The 26,106-nt window shown below is 42.0% G+C and overlaps 1 protein-coding gene across 1 annotated transcript; it reads left to right on the top strand.

Annotated features, from left to right (window-relative positions):
• The first annotated feature begins 892 nt into the window (after positions 1-892).
• LOC118770227 (liprin-beta-1-like) lies at positions 893-25,117 on the top strand. The gene is made up of 23 exons (XM_036517773.1): positions 893-1,071; positions 8,941-9,024; positions 9,516-9,721; positions 11,362-11,451; positions 11,585-11,698; positions 12,432-12,563; positions 13,405-13,497; positions 14,724-14,844; positions 15,943-16,076; positions 16,377-16,477; positions 16,896-16,947; positions 17,540-17,708; positions 18,221-18,356; positions 19,023-19,154; positions 19,618-19,768; positions 20,897-21,008; positions 21,500-21,588; positions 22,092-22,214; positions 22,344-22,469; positions 22,793-22,981; positions 23,582-23,755; positions 24,203-24,268; positions 24,931-25,117. The coding sequence occupies exons 2-23, from the start codon at positions 8,964-8,966 to the stop codon at positions 25,060-25,062; spliced, it is 2,703 nt and encodes a 900-aa protein (XP_036373666.1). The 5' UTR covers positions 893-1,071; positions 8,941-8,963; the 3' UTR covers positions 25,063-25,117.
• Positions 25,118-26,106: the final 989 nt, after the last annotated feature.

Below are 26,106 nucleotides of genomic sequence, written 5' to 3'. Positions count from 1 at the left end.
GGCCAGTCACTGGCCATCTTCCAGCATAGACTGGCCAGTGTCACTCTGAATGTTGTAGGTAGCTCATTCCACCACTAGGGGTGCAATAATCAAGAGACGTCATATCCATAACACCACAGGTGCTTGATTACTGGTGCACTTTGTGGTTGCAGCCATTGCATTTTTATTTTTTGGCTCATTTTCTATCATATATGGTACTTGTGCTTGACAGTATGTTGATTGTAGCACTGTTTCTGTTTTATTATGGATGGTCTATGTTCATCCAGCCTTATTATATGCACAAATCCATAAGATGCCCCGGATAAGAATGTCCGTCTTTGTGAATCAAAGTGAGTCCTGGTGGGTTACTGATCCAGATTGATCACATTCTGGTCATCACTTAGTGTAACATTTAAAACAGGATGTTGTGAATAAACATGAGAATTTAAAAAGTAACTTGCATCCCATTGTTTACGTCAGAGTTTATGGAATAGACGTCATCATTTTCACAGCAATAAGGCATTTATTACACATGGGTAAATCGTGTAAACTCGGTAGGACTGTGTAATTCAATGACCAAACAAATTTCTAGAAAGGACTTTTGCCATGTCGTACTAATTGTTTTGACATACTCTGTTTCGAATGGGACTGCATTCACGGTCTGTTGTGTCCTGGCGATTTTTTTTTTCCTTTTTTTCAGTGCATCTGCTCCAGCCACTTCTTTGGATGCCCTCCAATGTTTGTTAAAAAAAAACGATAAGACGCTTGAGATACTCCATATGGCTTTCTCTCAAACTTTGGGAATTTAAAACCACGTGATTCTCTCTTCTAGCCCGTGCTTGGCGCCCAGTATCGGAACATTTGCAGGAGAATCCCTTCAGTCTCAAAGCAATCCGGTAGGAAGCGGGGGCGGGATGTGCTGGCGGTGATGTCTCCTCCTTGTCTAATTCTGCCGACATGGCTTGAGAGAGAGAGAGAGGGGGACTGGGGCGGCCAAAGGGGGAAAACGAAGGCAGCTGAAGGAAAACAGATAGGACGGCTTGAAGGCTTTATGGTGCAGAAACGCGTTGTTGTCATTGCGGGAAAGTTCTGGTAAGTGTGTTAGTTTGGCTCATGAGACTCGATATGAACTCGGTGAGTCCATCGCTTTTTCAGACTGTGCCTTGGTTCGGACTAAAAGTTGATGGAAGTACACGTGGATGAACGATTTTGAATTAAATGATAATGTGCCAGAAGTGAGGAGCAGGGTGGGGCAGTCTTACTTGCTGCGTATATGGTAGCAATTTTCCTTGTGCAATTAATTATGAAAGTTAATGGAAAAACAGCTGGAGTTTATCATATTTTCGAAATCTTCCACAGGTATTATTGAGAAAATGAACAGAATTACTATATATTCAGTGAGACTGGAATTGCTTCTGGGGGCCGTGTAAGTCTTATCAGTTCTGTTAATCGCAAAATGGATTTTTGTCAACCATGTTAAAAACAAAATCAAGCATGTTTTATTCAACAGAATTTTAGAAGTAGTATATCTCCCGATTTTCTCTTATGTGTGTTTTTGTATTTTGCATTTTTGTAACCTAATTAGATTTTTTTTTAACTCGCCTGCAATTTATACACGGTTAATTAGAGTAACTGATGGTCATTGCTTCGAAAGGGTAAAATGGTATCCGTTATTTTCAACCATGGTAAAAGAGAATATGACGGGGTCCTTGACTTCTCAAAGGAAAGCTGCATTCACATCTTTGGTTTGCAAAGGTCTGCAACTGTTGACAATATTATTTCACATATTAAGTACATGTGTTCAAAATCACATGTTTTATTGTGCAATGAAAATATGTGCACCACACGTGTTAGAATCATGATGAGGAATCAGTCATACACAGTAGCTTACATTGAAAAGTACATTTAATAATACCTTAAAACAAAAAAGTAATCTACTGACTGCTGGGTCTTTCTTTGTGAAAAGGACTTAATTACTCTTGTATTAGTGACTAACAAGTTTGTTATGATTGCTTGACAAAATAAAAACAATAATTGCAAAATGACTCAAAGTCAGTTTCTGGATGTGATATTTAAAAATGAGTGCGCTGAATTCCAGGTGTATATGGGTGTGTGCATTTCCCATTCAACAGATAAGAGTTTTAGGTAAGCAAATGAATAAATAAATATTTTAAAAAATTCCTGGGCCCAGCCCACAGGGCTAGGTGCACAAGCTGTCCAAGAACTGGTGGGGATGGTAGGAAAATGAACCTATGGGACATGCTCTAAGGGCACATAACCCCCAGGGGAAGATGGACCAGTATCTTAAGCTTTCCAGCCACAGGGTTGCAACTGAGTTACAGGGTGAATTTCTCTGCAGGAACAGTTGATTTATTTTACCAGTGTTGTTAATCCATGTTGTATTGAATTAGTCAAAAAGTGTTAAAGTTGTGCTGTGCTTAGCTGGAAGTTAAAAAAGGGGTATTTTGCCCTGTTATGCATTACTGTTAAACATTAGTGTGTTAGCTTAGGCATGTCTTTAGTCTTGTCAGTCAAAACCACATCAGAGCTAGTTACAATGAGAAGGCACTATTTAAATTCTGTAGATCTGTCATAGATCCCAAGCTCAGCCAGCATGGTCCAATTCCTTTTTATGCAGACTGTTTACCAGCAGTAATGTAATTTATAGTTATGATTGTTATCTGCCTGATATTTACTGCGCTAAACTCAGTATAGCTGACTGCTCAGGACAGTGTCCCACTTTGGACTGAACACATGATCAGTCATGAGGAGAGAGCCTTCACTGCTGACTGTGGCTAAGTACAGCAAAAAGTGTGGCATAGTAGGAGCTTGGCTTCTAACTCAGTGTTTGCAGTTTAGATTCTCAGCTGGGGCATGGGCGTTTTACCCTTTATCAAGGTATTGCTAAAAGTATAAAGTCGCTCTTGATAAGAGCATCTGCTAGATGAGTGTAATGTAAGGTACTGATTTAGTTCTGCAAATATCTGGCTCTGTAAACGGATAATGTAGACAATGTTGGAAATGTAGGCTATAGTACAAATCATATTGGATTAGTTCTTCTGAGACTAATTTCAGTTAATTTCAGATATCTTAACCTTGGTCACCTCCCACACCTTGATGGGATAGGATTTAAGATTGCTGCTTTCAACATTCTAGGCTTAATTGGTTTACAGTTTTTTTTATTATTTTGGGTAGCTAACTATGCTCCATCTTTTTTTTTTAATTGTCACCAACCCTCTAAAATTTCTTTGCTTTTCTGACCACCATAATATAGCTTAATTTCATTATCAGAGGCTGTCACAGCTGTCACTTGATTTTGTTGTTTTCCCACTCCAAAATAGAAGGTATGCAGGGAATCATTGGAAATGTGTGAAACTAAACCACAAAAATCCACAGAATGTCCTGAGGTGTGCATGAGATAACTCACATGAACTTCTATGGGAAGATAAGCTTAGACCACATATCCCAATTTGGTGTTTCACACTGTGTTATGAGTTCAAAAAGAGTATTTTGAACACAGCTCTGACTGACACCAGTTGTCACTTTTGAAACTCCATTTTTTTTGGGTTACAGAGCACCACACTGGTGTATGAAATTCATATGGAGCTTCACTGGCATAACAGTACATTGCCAAAAAATTGTCATAGGTAGTTGTCAGTATGAGTGACCACTAAAACACTTACTTTGAGAATGTATAAACTGTAACAAACTACTTGTTCACATATGCCATCTAAGTACCAACCACTGAGATATTTAAAGTGAAAAATAAAATGAATGGAGATTGGCAGGCTGCTATACTTTAAATTAATTGGCTGGCTAACATACCGGAAGTGAACAATTTAACATTAATTCACTTTCATTAGTTGAAATCACACTACCAAGTTTTCTTTTATGTGACTAATTAAGACTAGACCAAATGTGAAACTGCCTTTTTAAAAGAACTGAGACAAAGCCTGCTTTCATTTCAAGTGGAGCTATTCCAAAAACAATGTAAACAGTGGCTTTCAGATGTTGCTTTTTGGTTTTCTATTTTTAACGACCCTTTTCCAGTCTCCATTGTGAGACAATTTGCGGCCTTGGCACTGTACTGAGTTTTCACAATATTTGCAAAGCTTTTTCAGCTTAGCTCTGTAAACTGTGAAATCTGGTAGAATTTGCTGTATTTAAAACAGGAGATACTGGTTTGCTTGTTCTGGGGGCTCTTAATTGAGTGAACGTTGCATGGTATATTTTATTTGAATAACTCTAAGGGGGCATACAGACTGAAGCCAAGATGAATGTTTTACTGTTACTGAAAAATATTTATATTTAATTATGTTTTCCTTTGTCCAAAATCAAATGCAGACAAGAAGCAAATGGTGTAGACACATTTCGATTATTTTGGAGCATCACAAAATTTTGTCTCTGCTGATGAGTATGGATTCAAAATGTTTCTCAAGTTTATTTTTCTTTTTTACTGGACAAGTAAGACTACAAAGAGGATTTAATGTAACAACAAATGCTAACATTGCAATATGATCATGATATTGCTGGCTGCACATGTAAGAGTGAACTCTCTATGGAGTCAGCTACGCAGGTGTGTGAATTTTCTTGGGTCATCTGCGCCAAGGAAAGAGACTGAAAGTCACCAATTAAGTCTGTTGTGTTTGATATTCATGCACCAGATTTTATAAATTAACTTTCAAAGTTGGGGGTATCGGTATATGTCCTATTTAGATGTTTTGTAACAAATGTGGTGGATTTAAAATGTTAGTTTGACAGTATTCGCTGATAGCTGCTTTAGAGAGACATTTTCTGGTCATAGAGTGGATGAAGTCAAAGTGTCTAACACAATTACACAGTCACAAGCTTGTGGTATTTGTACTCCCTCCCCTCTGGGTTGCTTGTTTGTCTCGATTAATGTCTAATTCTCTGTTCTGAGGAGAAAATGCCCCCAGCAGCCACAATATTTAGCATATAGCCTTAGCATCTGGAGCTCCATCTGGTCTAACCAGTCCTTGATATTTCAGCCACATAACTCACATAAGGAGCATGTACATAACTCGCACATGCTCCTTACAGAAAGTAGCTTGGGGTTTCAACTCTAAACAGAAGTTCAGTGACTCATTGGTCCTGCAAATTCTGGAAGATTTTTTTAAAGTTGTCATTAACATTAATATTTTACATTCTCTAATACTGAGGTGATTTTTGGGGATATATATTTTGGGGATATATGGGGATATAAGTGAGCATGTCACTTACTTTATTATTTTTTTTTTTTTTGGACTTTTTTTTGGAGGAATTTGATGAATAGCATAGTTGCCTCACGATTTTTTTTGGGACGAGTGGGCACATTTTTCAGGCACGTGCAGGAAAATGTCTTTTCCATCAGCACAGTTTCTGGGTGGTTTCCAGGAAGGGTGAGGAGCTCATAAATAGCATGCAGCGTGTGTGAGAAGGGGTTCAATCCCAATCCAATCTGACTGTTTTTGAAGGAGAAGGGAGTGGTGGGCTGCCATTTAGGCAAGCTATGTGGTTTAGCACTTTCACTATGAAACATGTGCCTGGCTCTATCAAAAGGGCACAAGGATTCTTTGAGTAAGTAGTCTTTTCTCTGCCCTTACCTTCCCTCTATTTTAAGGTAAGAAAATTCACACAAATTTTTCAAAACATGGACTATTATTAATGCTATTTTTCATACAGCACCTAGCCATGACAACATGACATAACGATCATTTCAGTGTCCTTTCAGCAGTTCCCTGAGACTAGCTTGCCGAAGGGTACAGGTCAGACTTAAACCCAATTTTCCCAGTGCTTCCTACCTATCTGTCACCCCCCCCCCCCTTGTTTGAGAGACAGTTTTCTCCCGGGGCCCCAGCTGTAGGCTGACATGCAGTCTGTCCATCCGTCATGCGTGACCAATCTCAGACATGCACACTCCCAGCTGTTTATGCACAAGTTACCAGTGATGTGCCCCAACAGCGCCTGGTCCATTTGAAGCATTAGTGTACTGTGTGGCACCAGTTAGAACTGGGAGTGTAAGGAGTGCTTTAAACCCTTAATCTTTGGCCATATTTAAACACCGGTCCTACTTTTGAAAAATAAGCTTTTTTAAATTGTGATTACCAATAGGAAAGGTATCAAAGTGCATTAGTGAGTTTTGTTTATATGACAAATGGTGTGGACATAACTGGTCGAATTGATCTGTGGTGAAAATGGGTGCTTGAACAGTGAAATAGGGCTGTAATGTCTTCTTGACAGCCAGCTGCTCATGAATAAGATTGCTGCATGGGAGCATGTGACTGCATTTAGTTGTGACTGCTTCTTTGGTCAGACCACAATAGCACAGCCTTGTTTTCTCCCCAGAGGGGGAGGAATCAATCTGAACGGGATACAGAAAGAGCTTCACTGCCATTTTCCCATTTACATTGGAAATTAGACATTGACTCGTAACTACTGTAACTTAAGGACATTATAATGAGAACAAAAGACCATTCAGCCATCTTGGTTTTTTATTTCTGTCTATATTTGCAATAATAATGATAAACCTTTATATATGGCACTCGTAAAAGACAGCAGAATTGCAAAGGAAGTAATCATAGTGCTGTTGGAAGTCATTGTAAGAAGTCCTGTCAAATTAACTGCTTCCTGCCTTTTCCGCTGAGTCTTAGAGTATGAATACAAAAGGTTTGCTGTAATTGTATTGCCTAGATCCATTTCTAAACTAAACTGAAGAGGAAGACTTAGATCTTTTTACTAAGAGCTAGGAGCTAATACCTATGTGTCATAGAGGAAGGAAGGGTTCATAACCTTAAGTAAACTTGTACCATAAACACCCAATTCACCTGGGTAACTTCTCTGGTCCACCACTAACTCAAGCTCTCCTGTATTTTTTGGGATGTGTGTAAAGTGACTGCTAGCTCAACAGGTTTGTTGTGTGCCTTATGTTAACATCCTTTTAAAATGTTTTGATATTTCTTTGTTCAAAAATAAAACTTTGGGAGCAGTTTTTTCAGGTGTACTCAGCATTTCTGCATAACTAAGCATGTTCATGGAAGCACTTTCCCTTGGCTTATTTTTTCCTTTTCACATATCATATTGACCTATTTTTCTAGTAAATTTCAGGCCTGAATCACACATTTAAAAGATAATTTTACTGCACATATAGACCACTTTCAGTGAACAACCCCTAGTTCTCATTAAAGAATGTGAGGCAAAAAAAAAAACAAATGACAGGAAATTTTTCAAGAACTGCTAGCCCTGGTAGAAAAAAAAGATTCTGGGCTTTCCTTAGACATGAAACAGCTGTTTAAATAAAGCTTTCTTTTCCTGCTGCGCGACTGAGTTTTCTCAGAGAGAGGGGCGCTTTTTTTGCATGGCAGGCAGTTCTCATTAATCAGGCACAAGTGGAGAGCAGAAAGCAGGCCTCCCTGCAATTGGGGGGGAGGGGGGGAGGGGGGGGGGGCTGCATACTTTTCTCATATAGGTTTACAGGTGTCACCAGGCGTGTGTGAGAGGCTGTCTGATCAAGACAGTCGTGGCACACCACTCATATGTGGGGATAGTCATCATACAAGAGCAAGCTCTTCAGAACAATTAGAGGTCCTTAATTACCACAAATGAGGCCCTTTTGTGTTCAAATTAGAAGATAATCTAACTGTAATATCAGCTGTGACTGTCATCAGGGAGGATTACCCTAGGATTGATCAGGTGTGAAGCAAGAGTAGAGAGGCTAAAACAGTGAAGTGGGTCTGTCAGACTTGGCTGAACAGATGTGGAAGATCCAGGCTTTTTTCAGTGCGCAGAGGCCTGTGCATGTTTCCATTCCACAGCAGACAGCCTCCAAATGAACAGCGAATGGCTGCATTGTTACCCAAAGCAGACCTTTTTCTCACGCCACGCGACCGCATAGATGGCAGGATGTTCACCCGTGCATCGGAAGGCAGAGTTCTGCGTTCGTCAGACTTTGGTATTTAGAAGTCTCCCTCAGTCTGGCCTTGTTGCCGTAAGCGTGAGCTGACCTTTGCTTCGCTTTGAATGCAAGGAAGTACTGCACAGGGCAGGGAAGTAAAGAGTGGAATGGGAGGAAGGGTTAGGTACAGGCCACGCTTGCATGCTTCTTGCCTGAAGAAGGGCTTCCATTATTTCATTATTTATCTGCTTAGTAGACATTCTAATCCAGAGTGACTTTCCCAACTCACCGGTAAGTGTGTTTCTGTCTGGTTTTCTCCAGTCAAGGTTTGGAACGTGATATCAGAGGGGCTTTGAATGGGGCCACTCTGGCTGGGGGGCATGAGACCTGTGGGTCATAGTTTTGAATTTGGGATTTGATATTAATGTGGAGACATAGAGGATAGCGGACAATAAGATGCGTAAGATGTTGATGTTTCTATGAATTCCAGTGTTGCACATGATTGCATCCCATGCAATTGCTGTATGTTGGAATTGCTGTATGTTCTCAGGGCAAAAGGCCAGTGCCATGACATTTGTCTCAAGCACCAAACCCACAGGAAGTAGAGTGCTTTAACCTTTACAGGAAAACCGCGAACAGACCTTATATCCATGACAAATTAACTTTAGTGGCAAGAAGGCAGTTCAATTTGTCATCACATGGACTTTCACTGAGGAAAACTGCAAAATATTGCATCAATAATTAAATTAATGAGTTTATAATATTTTAAATATGCTGTTATTCTTAGTGCACACCCTTTTTTTAGGAAAATTTACATAGCCAACATGTCATATCTTATACATTCCATAATATTTGCTGTTTTTCTTAGGTGAACGAGGTAGAGATCTTTTAGCATAAAATGAAATCACAACCATGGTTCAAAACTATAACCATCGCACAGTACGCTTGCATAATGCGCTGCTGTGTGGAGTCCCCAGGTTGCATACCTAAGGACAAAGTTTGGGCCCTGGGGCCTCATTTATACCTACTATACATGTTAGTTACTGTATTTATCTCATGTTTTTCCAAAGGGTTCACAGAGAATTGTGGGACGATGACAGACGCCAGTGAGATGTTGGCGGCAGCCCTGGAGAGGATGGACGGGATCATTGCAGGTAAAGCCAAGTTTCCTGTCCTGGAACCGCCATACTGACGCAATGACCTGAACGCTACACAGTCCTTCTGTCTGTCTCGAACAAATCACTTGTAGTGAATAATAGCCAAATGATTTAAGTTTGAGAGGTTTCTCAAATAATGAATTGATAGGTACTGCAGAAATATATAAGCTGATTATTACCACATACATAGATGTTTTTCTTTCACAGTGAACTCACAGCAGATCAAGTGATGTCATAACAGTATTGCAGTGAACAGTTCAATGAAATGTAGTTAAATAAGATGTTAGTTGGCAGGATAACAAGTGTACACACAAGTGTTCCAGAACTAGTGTTTGGAAACACTAATCTGTAGAATGTGGAAACACGGTATCACAGGAGTTTCTGCACACTTCTGCCTCTTTTATATCAGGGATGCGTATTATGACATACTGAGAGTCAGTGGCTCAAGTGTGGCTTTTACCGCAGTGAGCGCGCACTCGCCCATTTAGGCTCCAAGGCCCTGGGTTACTTCAACGGGCTCTATGGCTGCCAGTCCCCGACGTCACCGTTGATGGGCGGCCTGCAGATTCTGCACCTGCTGGAGGACCTGCGGGGGGCGCTGGAGATCATGGACCCGGAGGAGAGGGAGAGGCTGCGCTGCCAGATTCCAGAGCCCACTGCCGAAACCCTGGCGGAGTGGCTACAGGGCCCCCTGGTACCATCAGTCAGCACAATATTATACTGTCTATGCATCTGCTATATATGCGTTCATCTGTCATTTATCTATTAATTAATTAATCTGCTGAGATACTCAATTGCTTACTTTTATGGTTTCTTGTTCAGATTAATATATGAGCCCTTTCTGTCTAGTCTCCTACTCTTACACTGTGTTCTTACTGTATACACTTTGTGTGCCATGTCTGCTTATATGAGCATGTCTGTGTAGTTTGTCCTGTTTTTATTGCTGGTTAATAATTGACTTACTTACCGTTTTCCTCAGAAATACAATTTAACACACATCCCACTGCTGGATCCTGAATTAACACATATGTCCACTTCTGTAAACATGTCCTGTGATTGTATGATTATGATCAAATCATGATGGATAGACTGATTAAGATAACATTGCATACAGCTTCAGCCCCTAAATAACTTTAAACATGTCCACTTTAAGGACCATTATCTAGTGAGGCACAGTGCTTAAGGTCTTTCAGAGGACAGGAATAACTATTAAACAATTATGTAATAACTTCTTCTCAGGGAGAAAGGCTTTGATTTTATTTGGTGCCAGGAATACAAAAAGCTCCGAAAACACATGTTCAAACCATGTGCAGTAGCACAGCTGGCCATGAGGCATTCTCTAGGGATCCATTACAGAAATGTACGGAAAGTTCTGGAAGTCTCTACCATGATGTGCCTGTGTGGAATGGAAAAAAAAAACTCAATATGAATGTTATCCTTCATTTAGAGCTCTGCTCAGATTTCTTGTAAGGAGAGAACTCTCAGAGGCAACGAAAAGACTTTCCGGAAAGTTGATTTATTTCTACTTTAACCATAAGGAGAGGCGCATATCCCTACCAGTACTTTTTTTTTACTTTTTGTGTTGGTACCCTTACACTACCATACTCATTGTTTTCTGATGTTGGCCTTTTGAAATGTTGTCCTGGATTCAGCCTGAGTATTACTAACAGGCAAAAATCTAATTAATAATATATAATTATTAAAAATGTTATTTAATTTTTTATATAAAATATACAATTGTAAAATATCATTTTATATGCAATTATATGTAGTATGTAATGTTAGTATTTTTGTTATATAATGAGCTGACTTCTTTCATGTTCTATCTGTTGTTTTGAAAGTAATGAACACATTAGTGGTAATCTGATCTGGGATGTGGCCGTAAACCCACATCTGTTAAGGAAATTCTTGAGAATTTTTGTTTTTCCTTAGTATTTCTTCCACCATTATATGTTCTCTCTGAAATTTGCCATTTTTTTAGTCTTAAAATATTATTACTGTATATATGTTTTCATAAAATTTCCAATAGTAGTATATATGATAATTTGCTGCATCTTCTTACACATGGCATCATTTTATGTGTAAGAAATCTGTAAATCAACATCAGTTGATCTTGGCATTGTGCTCGCATGATGTTCTTGGCTCTACATATCCTTCCTTACCTCAATAAAACCTTACTACCTATGTGAAGGGAGTGTTTTGACAGTTCTTCAGGAAAACGTTATGACGGAAGTGGTATAAAATGGTCTTGAAATTTGTTAGGATGTTGTCTTGTGAAATATTATGAAATGGCTGTATGAACTTGACCAATTGCTTTTGTTGTTTTAATTTCAGGCAAATGGGCACAACCCGTCAGGCGATGGTGATCTGTATCTGGACAGGCTTGCTCGACTGGAGACCAACAGGGAGTCATTGGTGCTGCAGGTAGTTTACAAAGAAAAGCCTTTCATTTCTGTCTACGTTTTACCACTTGAAACTTAACATGTAACTATGTGGCATGCTGGTCTTGACTTCAGTAGTCTCAGATGAGTGATTTTGAACAAATCCTGTTATGCAGGTGAGTGTCCTGACAGACCAGGTGGAGGCGCAGGGAGAAAAGATCAGGGACCTAGATCTGTGCCTTGAGGAACACCGGGAGAAGCTGAACGCCACGGAGGACATGCTGCAGCAGGTGGGCACCTACATCAGGCTGTCTTGGCATCTGGATATCACACCTACCACAAAGGGCGCTCGTTGGTCTAGAGTACTGATTCTCAATCCTGCTCCTGGGGCCCCCCTGCTCCGCACGTTTTCTATCTTTCCCTGCTCTGCCTACCTGACTGAACTCATCTGTGGCACTTTTGATTAGCTGAGCACACCTGATTTAATCAAGAGATTGTTTGGAGCAAGGATAGATAGAAGATATTCAGGACAGGGGGTACTCCAGGAGGAGGATTGAGAAACACTGGTCTAGAGTATTATTTCTTGCCGTGGGTGTGAGAGTTCCCTATATATCCAGATGAGCCCTGGTGCATTGGTTTGGGGCAGGGCTCATAACCAGATGGTTGTCAGTTCAATCACCAGGTGGTCAGCTGGTTGCCCTTAGGCAAGGGACTTAACCTGAATTACCTCAGTAAATACCCAGCTATATAAACAGACAACATGTAGAAATGGTAAGCTGTTTTAAGTTGTTGTTAAGAGTGTCTGCTAAGCAAATATATTACAACACCTCAAGCATTTAGTGAGTTATACAGTCAACATTTGCTCTTGCCATGTAACTTTTTCCTATGCCGACAAAACACTTGCATATGCTCTCGAGTACTGTTGTTGTATGAATAACATTGTAATTGAAGAGTTTCTCCGAAGAAAGTAATTTTTGCTGTAGACTGTGTGGGGACCGTCAGTTCTGGCATCTCATTGCACAGGAGCTGCTGAGCAGGACAACACTGGAGACGCAGAAGCTGGACCTGTTGGCCGAGTTGTCGAGCCTGAAGCTGGAGCTGACTGCCATGGAGAAGGGACGACTTGACTACGAGCAGAGGCTCATGGACAAAGAGGTGGGAGTGCTGTGGACTTCGCCTCCTGTGAAGAAGCTGACTGAACAGTTCTCACATAAAAATATTTTCTCCTAAAAACACAGGAATGCAGACGCCAAAACGTGTTTAATTTTTACACAAACACGGCAGATTGAAATGGTAAAACAGGTGTACACAAAAGGGATGAAATGGTTAAAACAAGGATAAAACAGTGTAACCCTAAGAGTAAATCACAAGCAACCCTCGCAAGCTCTGTCTTTACCCTTTTTTTTTCTTCTCACAATCGTCCTCTCATTTATATCGCCTGGTAGGAGGTATGGCCGATCAATTAAGCAACTAACCCATTATCCAATGCCGAAAAACTGATTTGCAACATTTTGTGCATTATGTTTGATGAAGGAATGACTGGTACATCCCTCATTTCGAATCAGATTAGAACAAAGTGGAAGTGATCAGTGAGTATAGGGTGTGTTGTCATCATTGTTGGATTGTAATCTGTTGGATTAGATGATCACAACTCATTTCCCCAACCACAACCTTTGAAACTCATGACCACGGTTTATACCTACAAAATCAAAGTTTTAGAAGACAGAAAATCTCAAATTTGTAGCATACTAAGAAAATGAAGATTAATCTGGTCCTGAAACCTGTTTGTATAATGCTTTAAACTACATAAAGATAGTAAAACTTTGATCACAAAAAAAGCTTAACTGAATGAATGTTGTTAATGGGAAAGTGCTTGTGTTAGCCTACTTCTGTTGACCCACTCGCTTTAAAAATGAACTCACACTCAGACTTCCTCAGAGTTCCTGGAATTTACACACCCTAGGGACTGAGGGTAATGGAGTCCTCTTTCTCCCAGGATCTGATCCAGGAAGTCATTCATCTGAAGACACAAGTCAGAGAGATGGAGAACGAAAGACTTCAGTATGAGAAGAACCTGCAATCCACAAAGGTTATATTATTTTATTTATTAATATTGTGTATTAATAAAGCATTATATCATTACAGCATTGCAAATATCCATTACAAATATGATGTATTCCTGAGAAACAATTGATGTAATGGCTATATAGCCATTGAACCACATCCACCTCATGTCAAGTGTACAATAAAACAGATTTCACTTCCAAAAAAATACATGTCAATAGAAAAAACATTTGTCAGTTCTGGGTAGAGTAAATATAAGACATATAGATATGTGCTTCCAGCAACTGCACTGGAGAGCCCTCTGGTTTGTGTGCAGCATGAGATACCTGATGTGGTTTATTTTCAGTAATAAGATATTCAGCCTCTGGCTTCATTGCATTTAGATAGTTTGGGTGCTGCTCTGCTAGACAACATTAGCCTTTGAGACTAAATGCATGCTTAATCCCCAATTTTAGCTTGGTGTGGTCAGGTGCTCATGTTCCTATGAACAGCTTAGTCTCTTATCGCCCTGCTTTCACTGCCCTAATTTAGCCCTTTGGCTCTGCAGTGTGCTGTCTTTGTGCAGTGTGCTATCTTTGTGCAGTGTGCTATCTTTGTGCAGTGTGCAGTCTTTGTGCAGTGTGCAGTCTTTGTGCAGTGTGCTGTCTTTGTGCAGTGTGCTGTCTTTGTGCAGTGTGCAGTCTTTGTGCAGTGTGCAGTCTTTGTGCAGTGTGCTGTCTTTGTGCAGTGTGCTGTCTTTGTGCAGTGTGCTGTCTTTGTGCATTGTGCAGTCTTTGTGCAGTGTGCTGTCTTTGTGCAGTGTGCTGTCTTTTAGTGTGCAGTGCAAAGGCTCTGAGTGGGCGGTGTGTGGTGTTTTTTCTGTGTGCAGTCTGTGGCGGTGTAGTGTGTGTGGTGTTTTACTGTGTGTGGTGTTTTACTGTGTGTGGTGTTTTACTGTGTGTGGTGTTTTACTGTGTGTGGTATCTTACTGTGTGTGGTATCTTACTGTGTGTGGTCTCTCTGTAGTGTGGTATCTATGTGTGGCCTCTCACTGTGTAGTGTGTGATGACTGACCGTGTGCTGTCTCTCACTGTGTAGTGTGTGATGACTGACCGTGTGCTGTCTGTCACTGTGTAGTGTGTGATGACTGACCGTGTGCTGTCTCTCACTGTGTAGTGTGTGATGACTGACCGTGTGCTGCCTCTCACTGTGTAGTGTGTGATGACTGACTGTGTGCAATGTGCAATCTTGTATTTGTTCCATGCTGAACAGGGGGAGCTGGTCGCGATGTACGGGCAGCCGGAGGGCAGCAGCGGTAAGAGACTGCAGGATGAGACGCAGCTCAGGGGCACCGCCCTGGAGGGTGCAGACAGCGTTGAGGGTGAAAAGAAAGGTGAACCACACAACCCTCAGTCTGTGCTGTGGGACCACGCCTGCATTTTGTGCAGGCGTGGTCCCATTTTTGGTGTTCTCACACCAACGTTGCAACACTTCCATTCTGTTGTGTCAACCTAATGTTTCTCCAGCGTCACGCCAACATTGAGAGAACGTTGTGCATGCACCTTCACCATGTATTCCTTTACACTACAACGCTCCACCAGTCACACGTTCTGGGTCTCGACCACACTATTGCATTAGCCTTGTTTTCTCTACATGAAGCTGTATTAGCAGTGATTTCCCTGAGAATGACTGTGACCGATAGTCCTGTATTCCCATGCCAGGTGTTTTTTTTTCTGTGGTTAGCTGTCCCTGGTTGAAATGCTTTTTGTGGCTCCTCAGATGCGGAAGTGCAGAGGATAAGAAGGTGTGATCTAAGCAATGGGCAAAGAGGAATCCTGCTTCCAGCCCATGAAATTAATCTCGGATCATTTTAGCTACCCTCAGTTTGGACCTCGATCATTTTGTGGTGGATGCCGATATAGGGTCAGAAATTGGGGCAGAAACTACATCCATATGGAGTTCATTAGTATCAATTACAAGCTGCATTCTGACATCATGGTTACCTCCGACCCCCCAACAGCTAAACCAGGATCATATTACCAAACCCTAATCCCAGCACTAGCTATATTGTGTAAACGGTGAACGCTGATCTAGGGTCAGCTGGGATCAGAGTAGGGGATGGGATTAGGAAGGACAATACAGAGGACTTTAAACAGAAGAATATGTGTGGTGTAGCCCAGTGAACAGAAGCTAGTTGTTTTAGAATCACTGATAAATGAACTTTGGGCAAGGTTTAGGGGTATAGGTGTTTGTTTCCCCATGCTTATTATTCACACATATTTCAATAAGATTTCAGTAACCACTTGACTAAATCATAATATTGTGTCTAGATCCATTCTATCTTGAAGATATGTATGAGTGGCTTTGAAAAAAAAAACAGCATAATAGAATAGAGGTTTATCAGTTGCTCCCACCTGTGTACTCTTGACAGGGATTTAATGGGACATGAAATTTCATTACTGTTTTTTTTTTTTTTTCCTTTTTCACAAAGTGAAAGATGGTGATATTGAAGAGAGTTGCCAAGACGACCCCAATGCAGTATCCAACAATGTTCCTGTCAGTGTGGAAACAGAGACAGACACCCTGCCCAGTGTGAAGGAAGTGACACAGACAAGCCCTGACGAGGTACAGCCTCTTATATCACATAATATGATTTTAATCACACAATGTGGGCAGAAACCAGATAATTTGTCAAATGTATGTATGTATGTATCGTGCTAAAGAACATGAAAGAAACTTTCACTACTGTTGTGAAGCAGCTTTGTGAGTGTCAGTTCCCTGAAGATTTTGTTTATGATTTATACACGTTTTATACACATAACCATGCTACAGACAGAATATTGTGTACATTTGTACATTTCAGATATTATGATCGTAACCTTGACTGAATTGGTATTAAGTCATTTGCTTTATCTGGTTTCACAGCTAGTGATGTGTGTGGGACCTCTCCCCGTGTCGACCCCTAAGCCAGAGGACACTCCTAAACTGGAACAGGCAAGAGGGCCGGAGCTAGCAGCGTCAGATGGGTGAGTTTGACCTGTTCTGACCAGGTCAAGTCGGACACTGCTATAATGACATCCTGAAATTGGAGACTGCACACTTTGTGGTCTTTCCTGTCTTAGCAAGGGAGTTCTGTTTGTATCGAGGTTGTTGATACGGAGTTCCAGTGATAGACCAGTCTGGTGCAGGAATGGAATTTTCAGTGCGTAGGAGCTGATGGAGTTAGATATCTTGTGATTATAGAAATTATTTTGTGAAGTCAGTATCCAAAACATGTTATTACACCACAGACTAATCTTGACCAGCTGGATCGGTTTACCAAAACCTAATGTCATCTGCATCTTGTCTGTACTTACAAGCATGAAGGCCTTATCATTGAGTGTTGATTGTTTTAGGTTTGAAAGCTTAAATCAGTGTTTATGGTTAAACATCTGTTCATTTCAGCTCACCAAATCTCACTGAGGCAGACAGTATGCAGGGAAAGAATGTGGATCAGGTAAGAGCATTCAAACAGTTTACACGTGGCAAGTGTGTGTAGATGTGTGTGAAGCTGCATATGTATATAAAGATGTCTTCACATGTGTGTTTGTGAAGAGTGTGTGTTTGATTAATATGTGGGATTCTGAGTGAAAGACAGCTTCTGTTCACCCTTGTGAGAAAGAGTTAAGGTGCTTTTTCCATACTAGTGTATGTAATATTTTAAAATTCATCTTTTATATGTAATGCTTAATGTCAAGATTAATACTTAATGTCAAGTGAGATTTGTCTCTTAGAAGATAAATGATAGGTAATCAACTATTTTTCAGAGAACAGACCTCCTATGTAGGTTAAGGCTTACTAAGACATCAGATAGGGACTGCCCATGTGTTGTATTGATGCATTGATTTTTTATGAATGAATTTCATACTTGTACAGTTTATAGGCAGGAAGTCATTGATCATAGACATCCAGGCAGTCACAGCTCCATTACTGCGTGGATGCAATGAACGTGTGAACAGCAGCACGCCTGGAACAGCTGAGACATGAAATAACGTCAAATAACAAAGCTCATAACAGGTCATGTTCTTGCAACCCTGCTGTTTCTCCAGAAGGAGGCATGCAAGGAGGTCACTGGGGAGCACAGTCCCCCACTCAAGTCCCCCGCCACCGCAGGACCCACGGAAGATGGCTTTGGTACCAAGAAAGCACGGTCCTCTTTTGGCCGTGGCTTCTTCAAGATTCGGAGGGGCAAGAGAGCTGCCAGCGCCCCTGACCTGGGTGAGTTCGCTAGGTACCCCTTCAGGGAGGGTGGAGAGAGGGTGTGGCAGGGGGGTTACTTGCTCCATAAATCAGGAAAGTTCATAAACAGTAGCCATAATCAGCTTGTGTTGTATGCCTGTGGAGGTTCGACTACCTTTAAATCCTAATTTCCTTTGTGTTTCTCTTGGATATTAAAAATGTCTGTGCAGAACAAGCAGGAAATAAGTTGAACATCCAATACGTGCAGCCTCACAAAGCATTCCCACAGAGGGCCTGACAAAAAATGCAGTCTTGAGTTAAAAACTCTCAAAAACTCTTTCCAGAGTGCAAATGCTTGGGGATCATAGTCAAAGCTTGTGTAATCAGTCCTGAAGACTGATGCTAGATGCCTTTTTTGGGTGATTGTTTTACAATCGGTGATATGTAGTCCCTACTGTGCTGATGTACTTGGGGTTTGTAGTCCCTAAGTGCTGATGGACTGTAGGAGTTGTAGTCCACAACGTGTTGTTTGTGGGCATGTGTATCTGCAGCAGAGACGGAGTGTGAAAGGACGGAGCAGCTGGACTTAGGGTTGCCTCATCAGTCGCCAAGCAACAACAGCACCCACACCCTGCCCTGCACCCCAGAGCGGAAGAAGTCCAGCGGAATCAGGAAGCTCTTTGGGAAGTGAGTTCATGCTGGATTTTTCTCGAATTATGATTACAACTGTAATTATTGTTAATTTATTTTTTGCCAGATCAACATAAGAGGCCATCAAGGAAAGAAACCTAAAATGCATGTCACGATACCAAGAAGAACACAGCTACAGAGCAGACAGTAAAATGACTGTCATAAGAACAACATACCTGGCTGCAGAGTAGCTTAGCATTTAAGGCATTCACTGTAAACGCAAACTGAGCTCTGTAGTAGCCAATGACACAGATCCGTATGTTCGAGGGAGCATAGGGGTGGGTAGGTCGATCAGAGTTTGCATTGCATACAAGCAAACCCCACAGGTGGTTTGGGAATCCATAGTCTGTCTGATCATGGTGACATCACATGTATCAGAGGAGAGCACATGTTTTTCCGCACTCTCCTAGTTTGTTAGAGGGGTTGTAGTGATGACTGATATGATACAATTAGGTATTCCAAATTTGGGTGAAAAAGTGTAAAAGTAATAAAAATAGCAACATACCTACATCATGTGCATTATTAATGCTCTAACCCTTTAATTAATCCATTAAGCCATTAATCCTTGCATAATTTTGTGGTACCTTGGTTTATATACATGTGTAGGTGTACTGAGCGATGGCTTTGTTTCAAAATGTTGAAATTAATTTTTTGTGTCTTTAGGCTGAAGAGAAGCCATTCAACTTCGTTTAACCTGGACAATGACGTGTCAGTGGCAGAGTTCAAAAGGGGTGGAGTCAGGGCCACAGCAGGCCCTCGGCTGGGCTGGTCACCTGACCAGCAGGGGACCACCAAGTAAGAAGCCAGGCCTAGCCCTGGTCAGGCTGGGTACATCTTCACAGAAATGAGCCAGTGTGTGGAAGTGCAGTGTAATTATGCACAAAATGGCAAAGTTTCCTACCTCGTTGGACCTTGTTTTATTATGCTGTGTGTCTGTAACCTTTGTGCTGTATATACAAAATTCCTGCTCAGGCTCTGTCATTTTGGCTGGCATCTGTTTATGAGCCCTACCCACACAGTACTGTGCTTTCAGATACGTACTGTTTGAACCTTCAGAGGGCAGAAAGTCTGTGTGCGTGTGCGTGTGAGTGTGTGTATGTGCGTGTGCATGTGTGCACCTGTGTGTGTGTGTGTGTGTGTGTGTGTGTGTGTGTGTGTGTGTGTGCGCACAGGGTGTGTGTGTGTGTGTACAGGCAGGAATGTGTGATTATGTATTGTCACTGTTGTCACTGAGGTGACGGTGTTCCCTGTGTTGCAGCGAGGTAGACGCACCCTTCGGGAAGTGGTCGAGAGAACAGGTGTGCAGCTGGCTACAGGAGCTGGGCCTGGGTGTGCACATGGGCGTGGCCAGGCAGTGGATCACCTCAGGCCAGACCCTGCTGCAGGCATCCCAGCAGGACCTGGACAGGGTGAGGAATGTCATAGTCCAGGGCCTTCAAAAGGAACAAGCTGGCCTACCTCTAGGAGGATATCTACAATACCTACAATGCAACAGATTATAAGAAGATTATAAGGTCCAGTTAAAAGAGCAAAGAAGGTACTGCTTGGCTAGCAGCAGCAGATCACCTCTACCTCTAGCCCCTACCGCTGCTGCTGTCTCCCGCTGGTGGAACAAACTTCCACACTTCATCCATTCCACTGAGTCCCTCACTACCTTCGAGAAAAATTACTCTGGAAAAAAAACTTACTGTGGTTGCATGCACCTTTATCTCTACCAGCTAGCTTGTACCTTGCCTGGCCAACTATTGAAACCTGGTCATGCTACATTTCTCATACTGTTGAATTTTTGCTTGTGTTGTACTCTGCCTCACTTGTATGCCCCTTTGGATAAAAGCATCTGCCAAATGAATAAATGCAAATGAAGAATTAAGCAATTTCTGAAACCTCATTGGCTAACACATCTGGCTGTTAGTGCACTATCTGCTGTACTGAGTCACGTCCCGAATCCGAGCAAGAGGAAGGGACATTCTTGTATCTTATGCTGCCCCCTTCTGGCAAGTCTCCCAGTGTGCTGACCTAACAGCAAGGAAGTGACACAATTGGCCCATAACTCTTTACATTTTAGACAGAGACAGTTCAGACATTTGGAGAAATGCACAAACTATGCAGCAAACACTTTTGCATGATCTTATCTATAAAAACCTTACTAGCTAGCTATTTAGCTACACCTGGATTAATACCAGAGCAAAAACAACTTTTCATGCTAGTGAATCAGGTGTTGCTATCCAGGCCGAACAGTTCACATTAACCAGTTAACTGAAAGCTTAGTTTTAAACTTGTATATTTTTTGAGCTGCACTCATTTTCTCATACAATTCTGTCATAGAATTGTGATGCTTTCCACAAAGCAAGAGTTCTCTACATGTGTCCCACAGTGGATGTTTAAAAACCTCCTGCCTTCCTCCTTTCCCCACACTAATTTTCTGCTCAGGCGGTCCCCTTTGGTGTCACAAAAATGTTTTTACACGTAATTGGATGTTGTTTACCTGTGCACAGATGCTGTTTGCCTGCATGTTGATGTTTGTCATCTCTTCGAAGGAGCTGGGTATCAAACATGCCCTCCACAGGAAGAAATTAAAGCTGGCCCTGCAGGCACTGATCTCAGAGGAGGATGACAGCATGGGCAAACTGAACTGCAGCTGGGTGACCAGTGAGTGACCTTAGCAGGGGACGCTAATAAAAACGTGAAACTCTACGCTTGTTTGCTGAAGCCTTGGAATGTTCGCTGGGCCAAATGGAAAATTTTCTCGTTTAAATTCTGTGCTGGATGAGCAGTCCAGATTGTTTTTAAAAACTACAGTTCTGTCAAACAAAAGACTGTTTGAATTGAAATCATCATTATTCTTTTTCTAATACATCTAAATCTATGCCGAAACCATTAACTCTTTCTATGCAAAAAAAGATGGTGCTAATTAGTCAGCAGTGATCTGATATCTGATTATCATTAGCTGGTTGATTTATTGGTTGCCTGATTTCGTAATTGGCTGGTTTGGTCAGTGGGTTGATGAGACAGTTGATGGCTGATTTTGTGGTTGGTTGCCTGGTTGATTTTATGGTTTTATTGTTGGGTTGAGTTCCTCTTCCTGTCTGATGGCTGCATGGTTGTTAAGTATGTTATGTGTGCCTCTTTCTGTTCTGCAGGGTGGTTGGATGACATCGGACTGCCACAGTATAAGACCCATTTTGAGGAGGGGAGGGTCGATGGTCGCATGATTCACTACATGACTGTGGTGAGTAAACATGATATATGACCACGATGAGTGACCACCACATGATCATGACAAATGACTATGAAATGACATGGTTGTGGTGGGTGAAATCTCCGTTGTTATGTTGTGTGACTGCTACATGACTGGGGTGAGAAAAAGCTGTACGACTGTGGAGGGTGAATCTCCACATCTCTCCTGGGCAGCAGTGTAGCATAGTGGTAAGGAGCAGGGCTCGTAACCAAAAGGTTGCTGGTTTGATTCCCTGCTGGGGCACTGCTGCTGACCCTTGGGAGAAATACTTAACGCATAATTGCCGCAGTAAATATCCAGCTAAATGGATGACATGTAAAACTGTAACCTATGTAAGTCACTCTGAGTAAGAGTGTCTCTTAAATGCCAGTAATGTATTGTAATGAATGAAGAGGAAAGTAAGATACAGATATTCTTAGTAAGAAAGAGATGATGAAATTTTTCACCTTTGTCAGTGGATTGTGTCCTTGTCTTCCCCTGTGTGGTGTGGTCAGGATGACTTGCTCTCTCTGAAAGTCAGCAGTGTGCTCCATCACCTGAGCATTAAGAGAGCCATTCAGGTCCTCCGTCTCAACAACTACCAGCCCGACTGTCTGCGTCGACGCCCTTCGGACGAGGTGGGGTTTTCTGTCTTCCTGTCCATCTCTGGCTTGCTCTCACTCTCTGTTTCTCTCCCTCTGTCCATTTCTCTCTCTTTGTTCCTGTCACTCTGTCTCTCACGCACTGTCTTCTGAATTTCCTCCCAGGGCAATGTCACCCCGGCAGAGGTGTCCCAGTGGACCAATCACAGAGTGATGGAGTGGCTACGCTCTGTGGACCTGGCAGAGTATGCTCCCAACCTGAGGGGCAGCGGTGTGCATGGGGCACTCATGGTAAGGGTGGGGGGTTTATTAAATATGGTTCTATTTTAGTTTAATGTGTTTATAGAATGATAGGACATCCAGCTAAGGTATTCAGTCATCAATATCTCAGGTAGAATAGAATTGACCAGTCAGGGAGCCCCAGACTTGTCTGCTGGTGGGTTAGGATTGTGGTTGCCATTTTCAAGTGGTAGCTCTGGGAAGCAGCGGTTATTAGGTCTGGGAAAACAGGTGAAAAGAGCTAATGCAGGGGGTGAAAATGTTATGTGATCCTGCGTGCTGTGGAGGAACCGCTCTCTCTTGTTCAACCCCGACCCCTGCGCACCCTGTCGTAGGTTTTGGAGCCCCGCTTCACGGTGGAGACCCTCGCCCTGCTGCTTAACATCCCTCCCAGCAAGACGCTGTTGCGGCGCCACCTGGTGACCCACTTCCACCTGCTGGTGGGGCCTGACGCCCAGCACAGCAAACAGGAGCACCTGGAGTGTCCCGAGTACACCCCCCTCACTGCCACTGCCAAGGTCAAGGTAAGGGGGTAGAGAGAGCAGTGTTGGGGGCTGGGATTTTGGGTGATCGAAGCAGTCAAGGGATGGTGCTGTAGGAATGTGACAGGGTAATTTAAGGGAGTGTGGCTGGGTTATGTAGGGAATGGTGATATGGTTATGCTGGGAATTGGGCAGGATTTTCTGGCTAGAAATAGCAGGCATGAGCAGCAGTCCTGCAGGCCTCAGAGTAACTTTTCAAATAGCAACACATTTAACGACCAGTAACTACTGAAGCCCTCTAGGAGAGGAGGTGTCCTTCCCAACCATGGAGCCTTGTAAGATGATGAATTGAACATGTTTCTGGAAGAGGACGAATGACATAAATCAAAATCATTGAAATAAACAAATGTCTCCACTTAAACATTTATTAAATTTAACTTTGTGTTTTTATCTTGTAGAACTCGTAAAGAAAAAAGTATGATTTTATTTTTCTCTCTGTCCTTCTTTGACCTTACATGTCTGTCTGTTTGCCTGTCTGTCTGACTCCGTTTGCCTGACTGGTGTATCTGTCTGTATGTTGGCGTTGTCTCTGTCTCTGCCTGTCTGTTTCTCTGTGCGTTGCTCTATATGTTCGCCTCTCAGCCCAGAAAGCTGTCATTTGGCAGTTTTGGCAGCCTGAGGAAAAGAAGGCAGGAGGAGAGTGAGGAATATGTGTGCCCCATGGACGTGGAGATGCCCTGGGGAGCCAGCTTCCAGAGGAGTCATGGTAGCCTGGACCTGCGGCTTTACGGGGATGACCTGGAACAGCTGGAACAGGTGGGACCAGCACAGCCGAGTCCATTGAGAGCAGGGTTATTACCCAGCCAGACTATATGCAGTAGGCTATGCCCTTTCCTTAGCAAACATCACAAGGCTAGTGTTAACGCGGAGATCACTCTGAGGCAAAGGTTGGTTGTAAGAAGACAAAGTTTTCTTTACTGAATGCTCAAGAATGAAAAGCAGGCTTAATATATATACATATCTTACTGATCTCTTGTAATACTTCTCGATAACTATTCTTAGCATAGTGGGGTACTCATTTGGAAGTCGCTCTGGGTAAGAGCATCTGCTAAATGACCTAATGTAATGTAATGCATGACCAGATTAGAGCAAAACAGAATCAACACTCGATGTCAGCCACAAAGTGGAGTTGTTTAGGGGCAGGACCTCCAGATTTAGCCCATTGTGAACCTGAACCTTCTCTGCCTTTGTATCTGTCTGCAGATGGAGGACTCAGAGGGAACCGTGAGGCAAATTGGTGCTTTCTCTGAGGGCATCAACAATTTGACAGTAAGAGTCTCAAATATCCTGTCTTTCACCTCTTTCAGTCGCGGTGGTGTTATGGTATTTGGGTATTTTTGCCGACAGCTTCCCAAATGCTGCCAGACTTGAGGCAGCTATTTTTCGCACCTTTCTGTATTTAATGAAAAATGTTTACAGTGCAAAGACCTGAATGAGTGTCTTTGCATTTAAACTGGAGAGGTGCTGTTTTGGAGATGTAGTAGGCAAATATCTTGCTAAGTAAGTAAACTCAAGAACGGTGATAAGGAAGAGTGAGATTACATGATTGGATTAATCATTTCTCATAACGATCATAACACTGGTGTGGTACATTGGGGATTATGTGATCGCTTCAAAAAACACCTGACATTTGAACATTATAAGATACGATGTTGCATTTGGAGAGCTTTCAAGGAACAAATCTCCAAACAGTCCACAGGTAGAACCCTCAGTGTAAACAACGGAGGGATAGAATAACAGTATTAATACAGTGATTGCAGCATCCTCACAATGTGTTTGGACAGATAATATGGTTTTGTAAGAGATTATTTTAGAGAGAGGAAATAAACGCTCAGCTTCCCCAGTTTGCAGCAACAGAGACATTAATTGCTGTTATGCTCCCCCCCCCCCCCCCCCCACTGGAATGCATTCTGCTCACCTGTGTGTTACAGAGCTTGCTGAAGAAAGATGAGTTCCTCAGAGAGATGCCCACATGCTCACCCAGTGGCAACACGACAGAGGACTCCGATGCGTGCGGGCAGCAGGGAGCAGCTGGAAGTGACAGTGCCAACACTACCCATTAGCACACCGTCACCGGTACCTTACCTGTGAGGTCCAACCCAGGGCAAGGGTCATATATCACACCTGTATTAAAAGCAGCCACTAACAGGAGGCATAAGTAATGTATCTTTCTATGGAAAAAGAGAAAGACCCAGTATGCAGATGTGTTTTTCTCTCACTGTTTAAGAGAAGGTGACACTTTCATACAGGTCTCAGCTCCATTTTGTTTCAATTCCATTGTGCACTGATATTAAAGACACCAAAGTGACGGACCAAATATGCCAAAGCCTATATAGATATATAGAAAGGTACATATACTGTTTATAAAACACCTATATGTTGTCTACCAAAGAGTGTTTTATTGAATTATCTTAATGTACTCTTCATAAGCACAACACATTAGACCCAGGTTTTATGTCTAATAATAACTGCATTAGAGCTAATGTACTGTGTTCAGAATGGAAGCCCCAATTTATTTAAATTTCATAAGCCTCTGTAAGGCTTCCCTTATTGTAGAGCTGTTATCGACTCTTCCCTCTCCGGACCAATGAAGGATTTATCTAATCCCCAACTGTAATTAACATCTGTTTGTATTTGCATGTTTTTTCATCTGAGTATGTTATGAGCACAAATAGGGTTGAGTTTTTGAAATTCCTGTTCTCTGTGTCCTTGTTCATTATTTAGGCCTTTATGTTTGACTATTGCTTAGGGTCTATTATTATTGTTGTTGTTATTATTATTATTATTATTATTATTATTATTTAGGTAACTGCCAAAATTAATGAAACACTAGAGTAAATTAGTAAATGATAAAATCAAATATCGGTCTAGGGTGTGAGCAGGCAGCTTCATCAGAGAAGAATCTGTTAACTTCACAGTCAGCTTCACGGAGGGGAACACTGTGGTTGGGTTGCAGTGCATAAACCCCTTATTACATCTAAAAATGCACATTTGTGAGTGACGTGGTGCAAAGAACTGAGACAGCGGTCCACTGAGCAGTGGACAAAAAAGTCATATGGTCAGATGAGTCATCCATCACCCTGTTTTCAACAGAGAAGCATATGTGG

This window comes from Megalops cyprinoides, chromosome 23, assembly GCF_013368585.1.
Source record: "Megalops cyprinoides isolate fMegCyp1 chromosome 23, fMegCyp1.pri, whole genome shotgun sequence".
Lineage (NCBI taxonomy): Eukaryota > Metazoa > Chordata > Actinopteri > Elopiformes > Megalopidae > Megalops > Megalops cyprinoides.
Note: the sequence above shows the minus strand (reverse complement) of the source record. Positions and strands in the feature narration are given on the sequence as shown.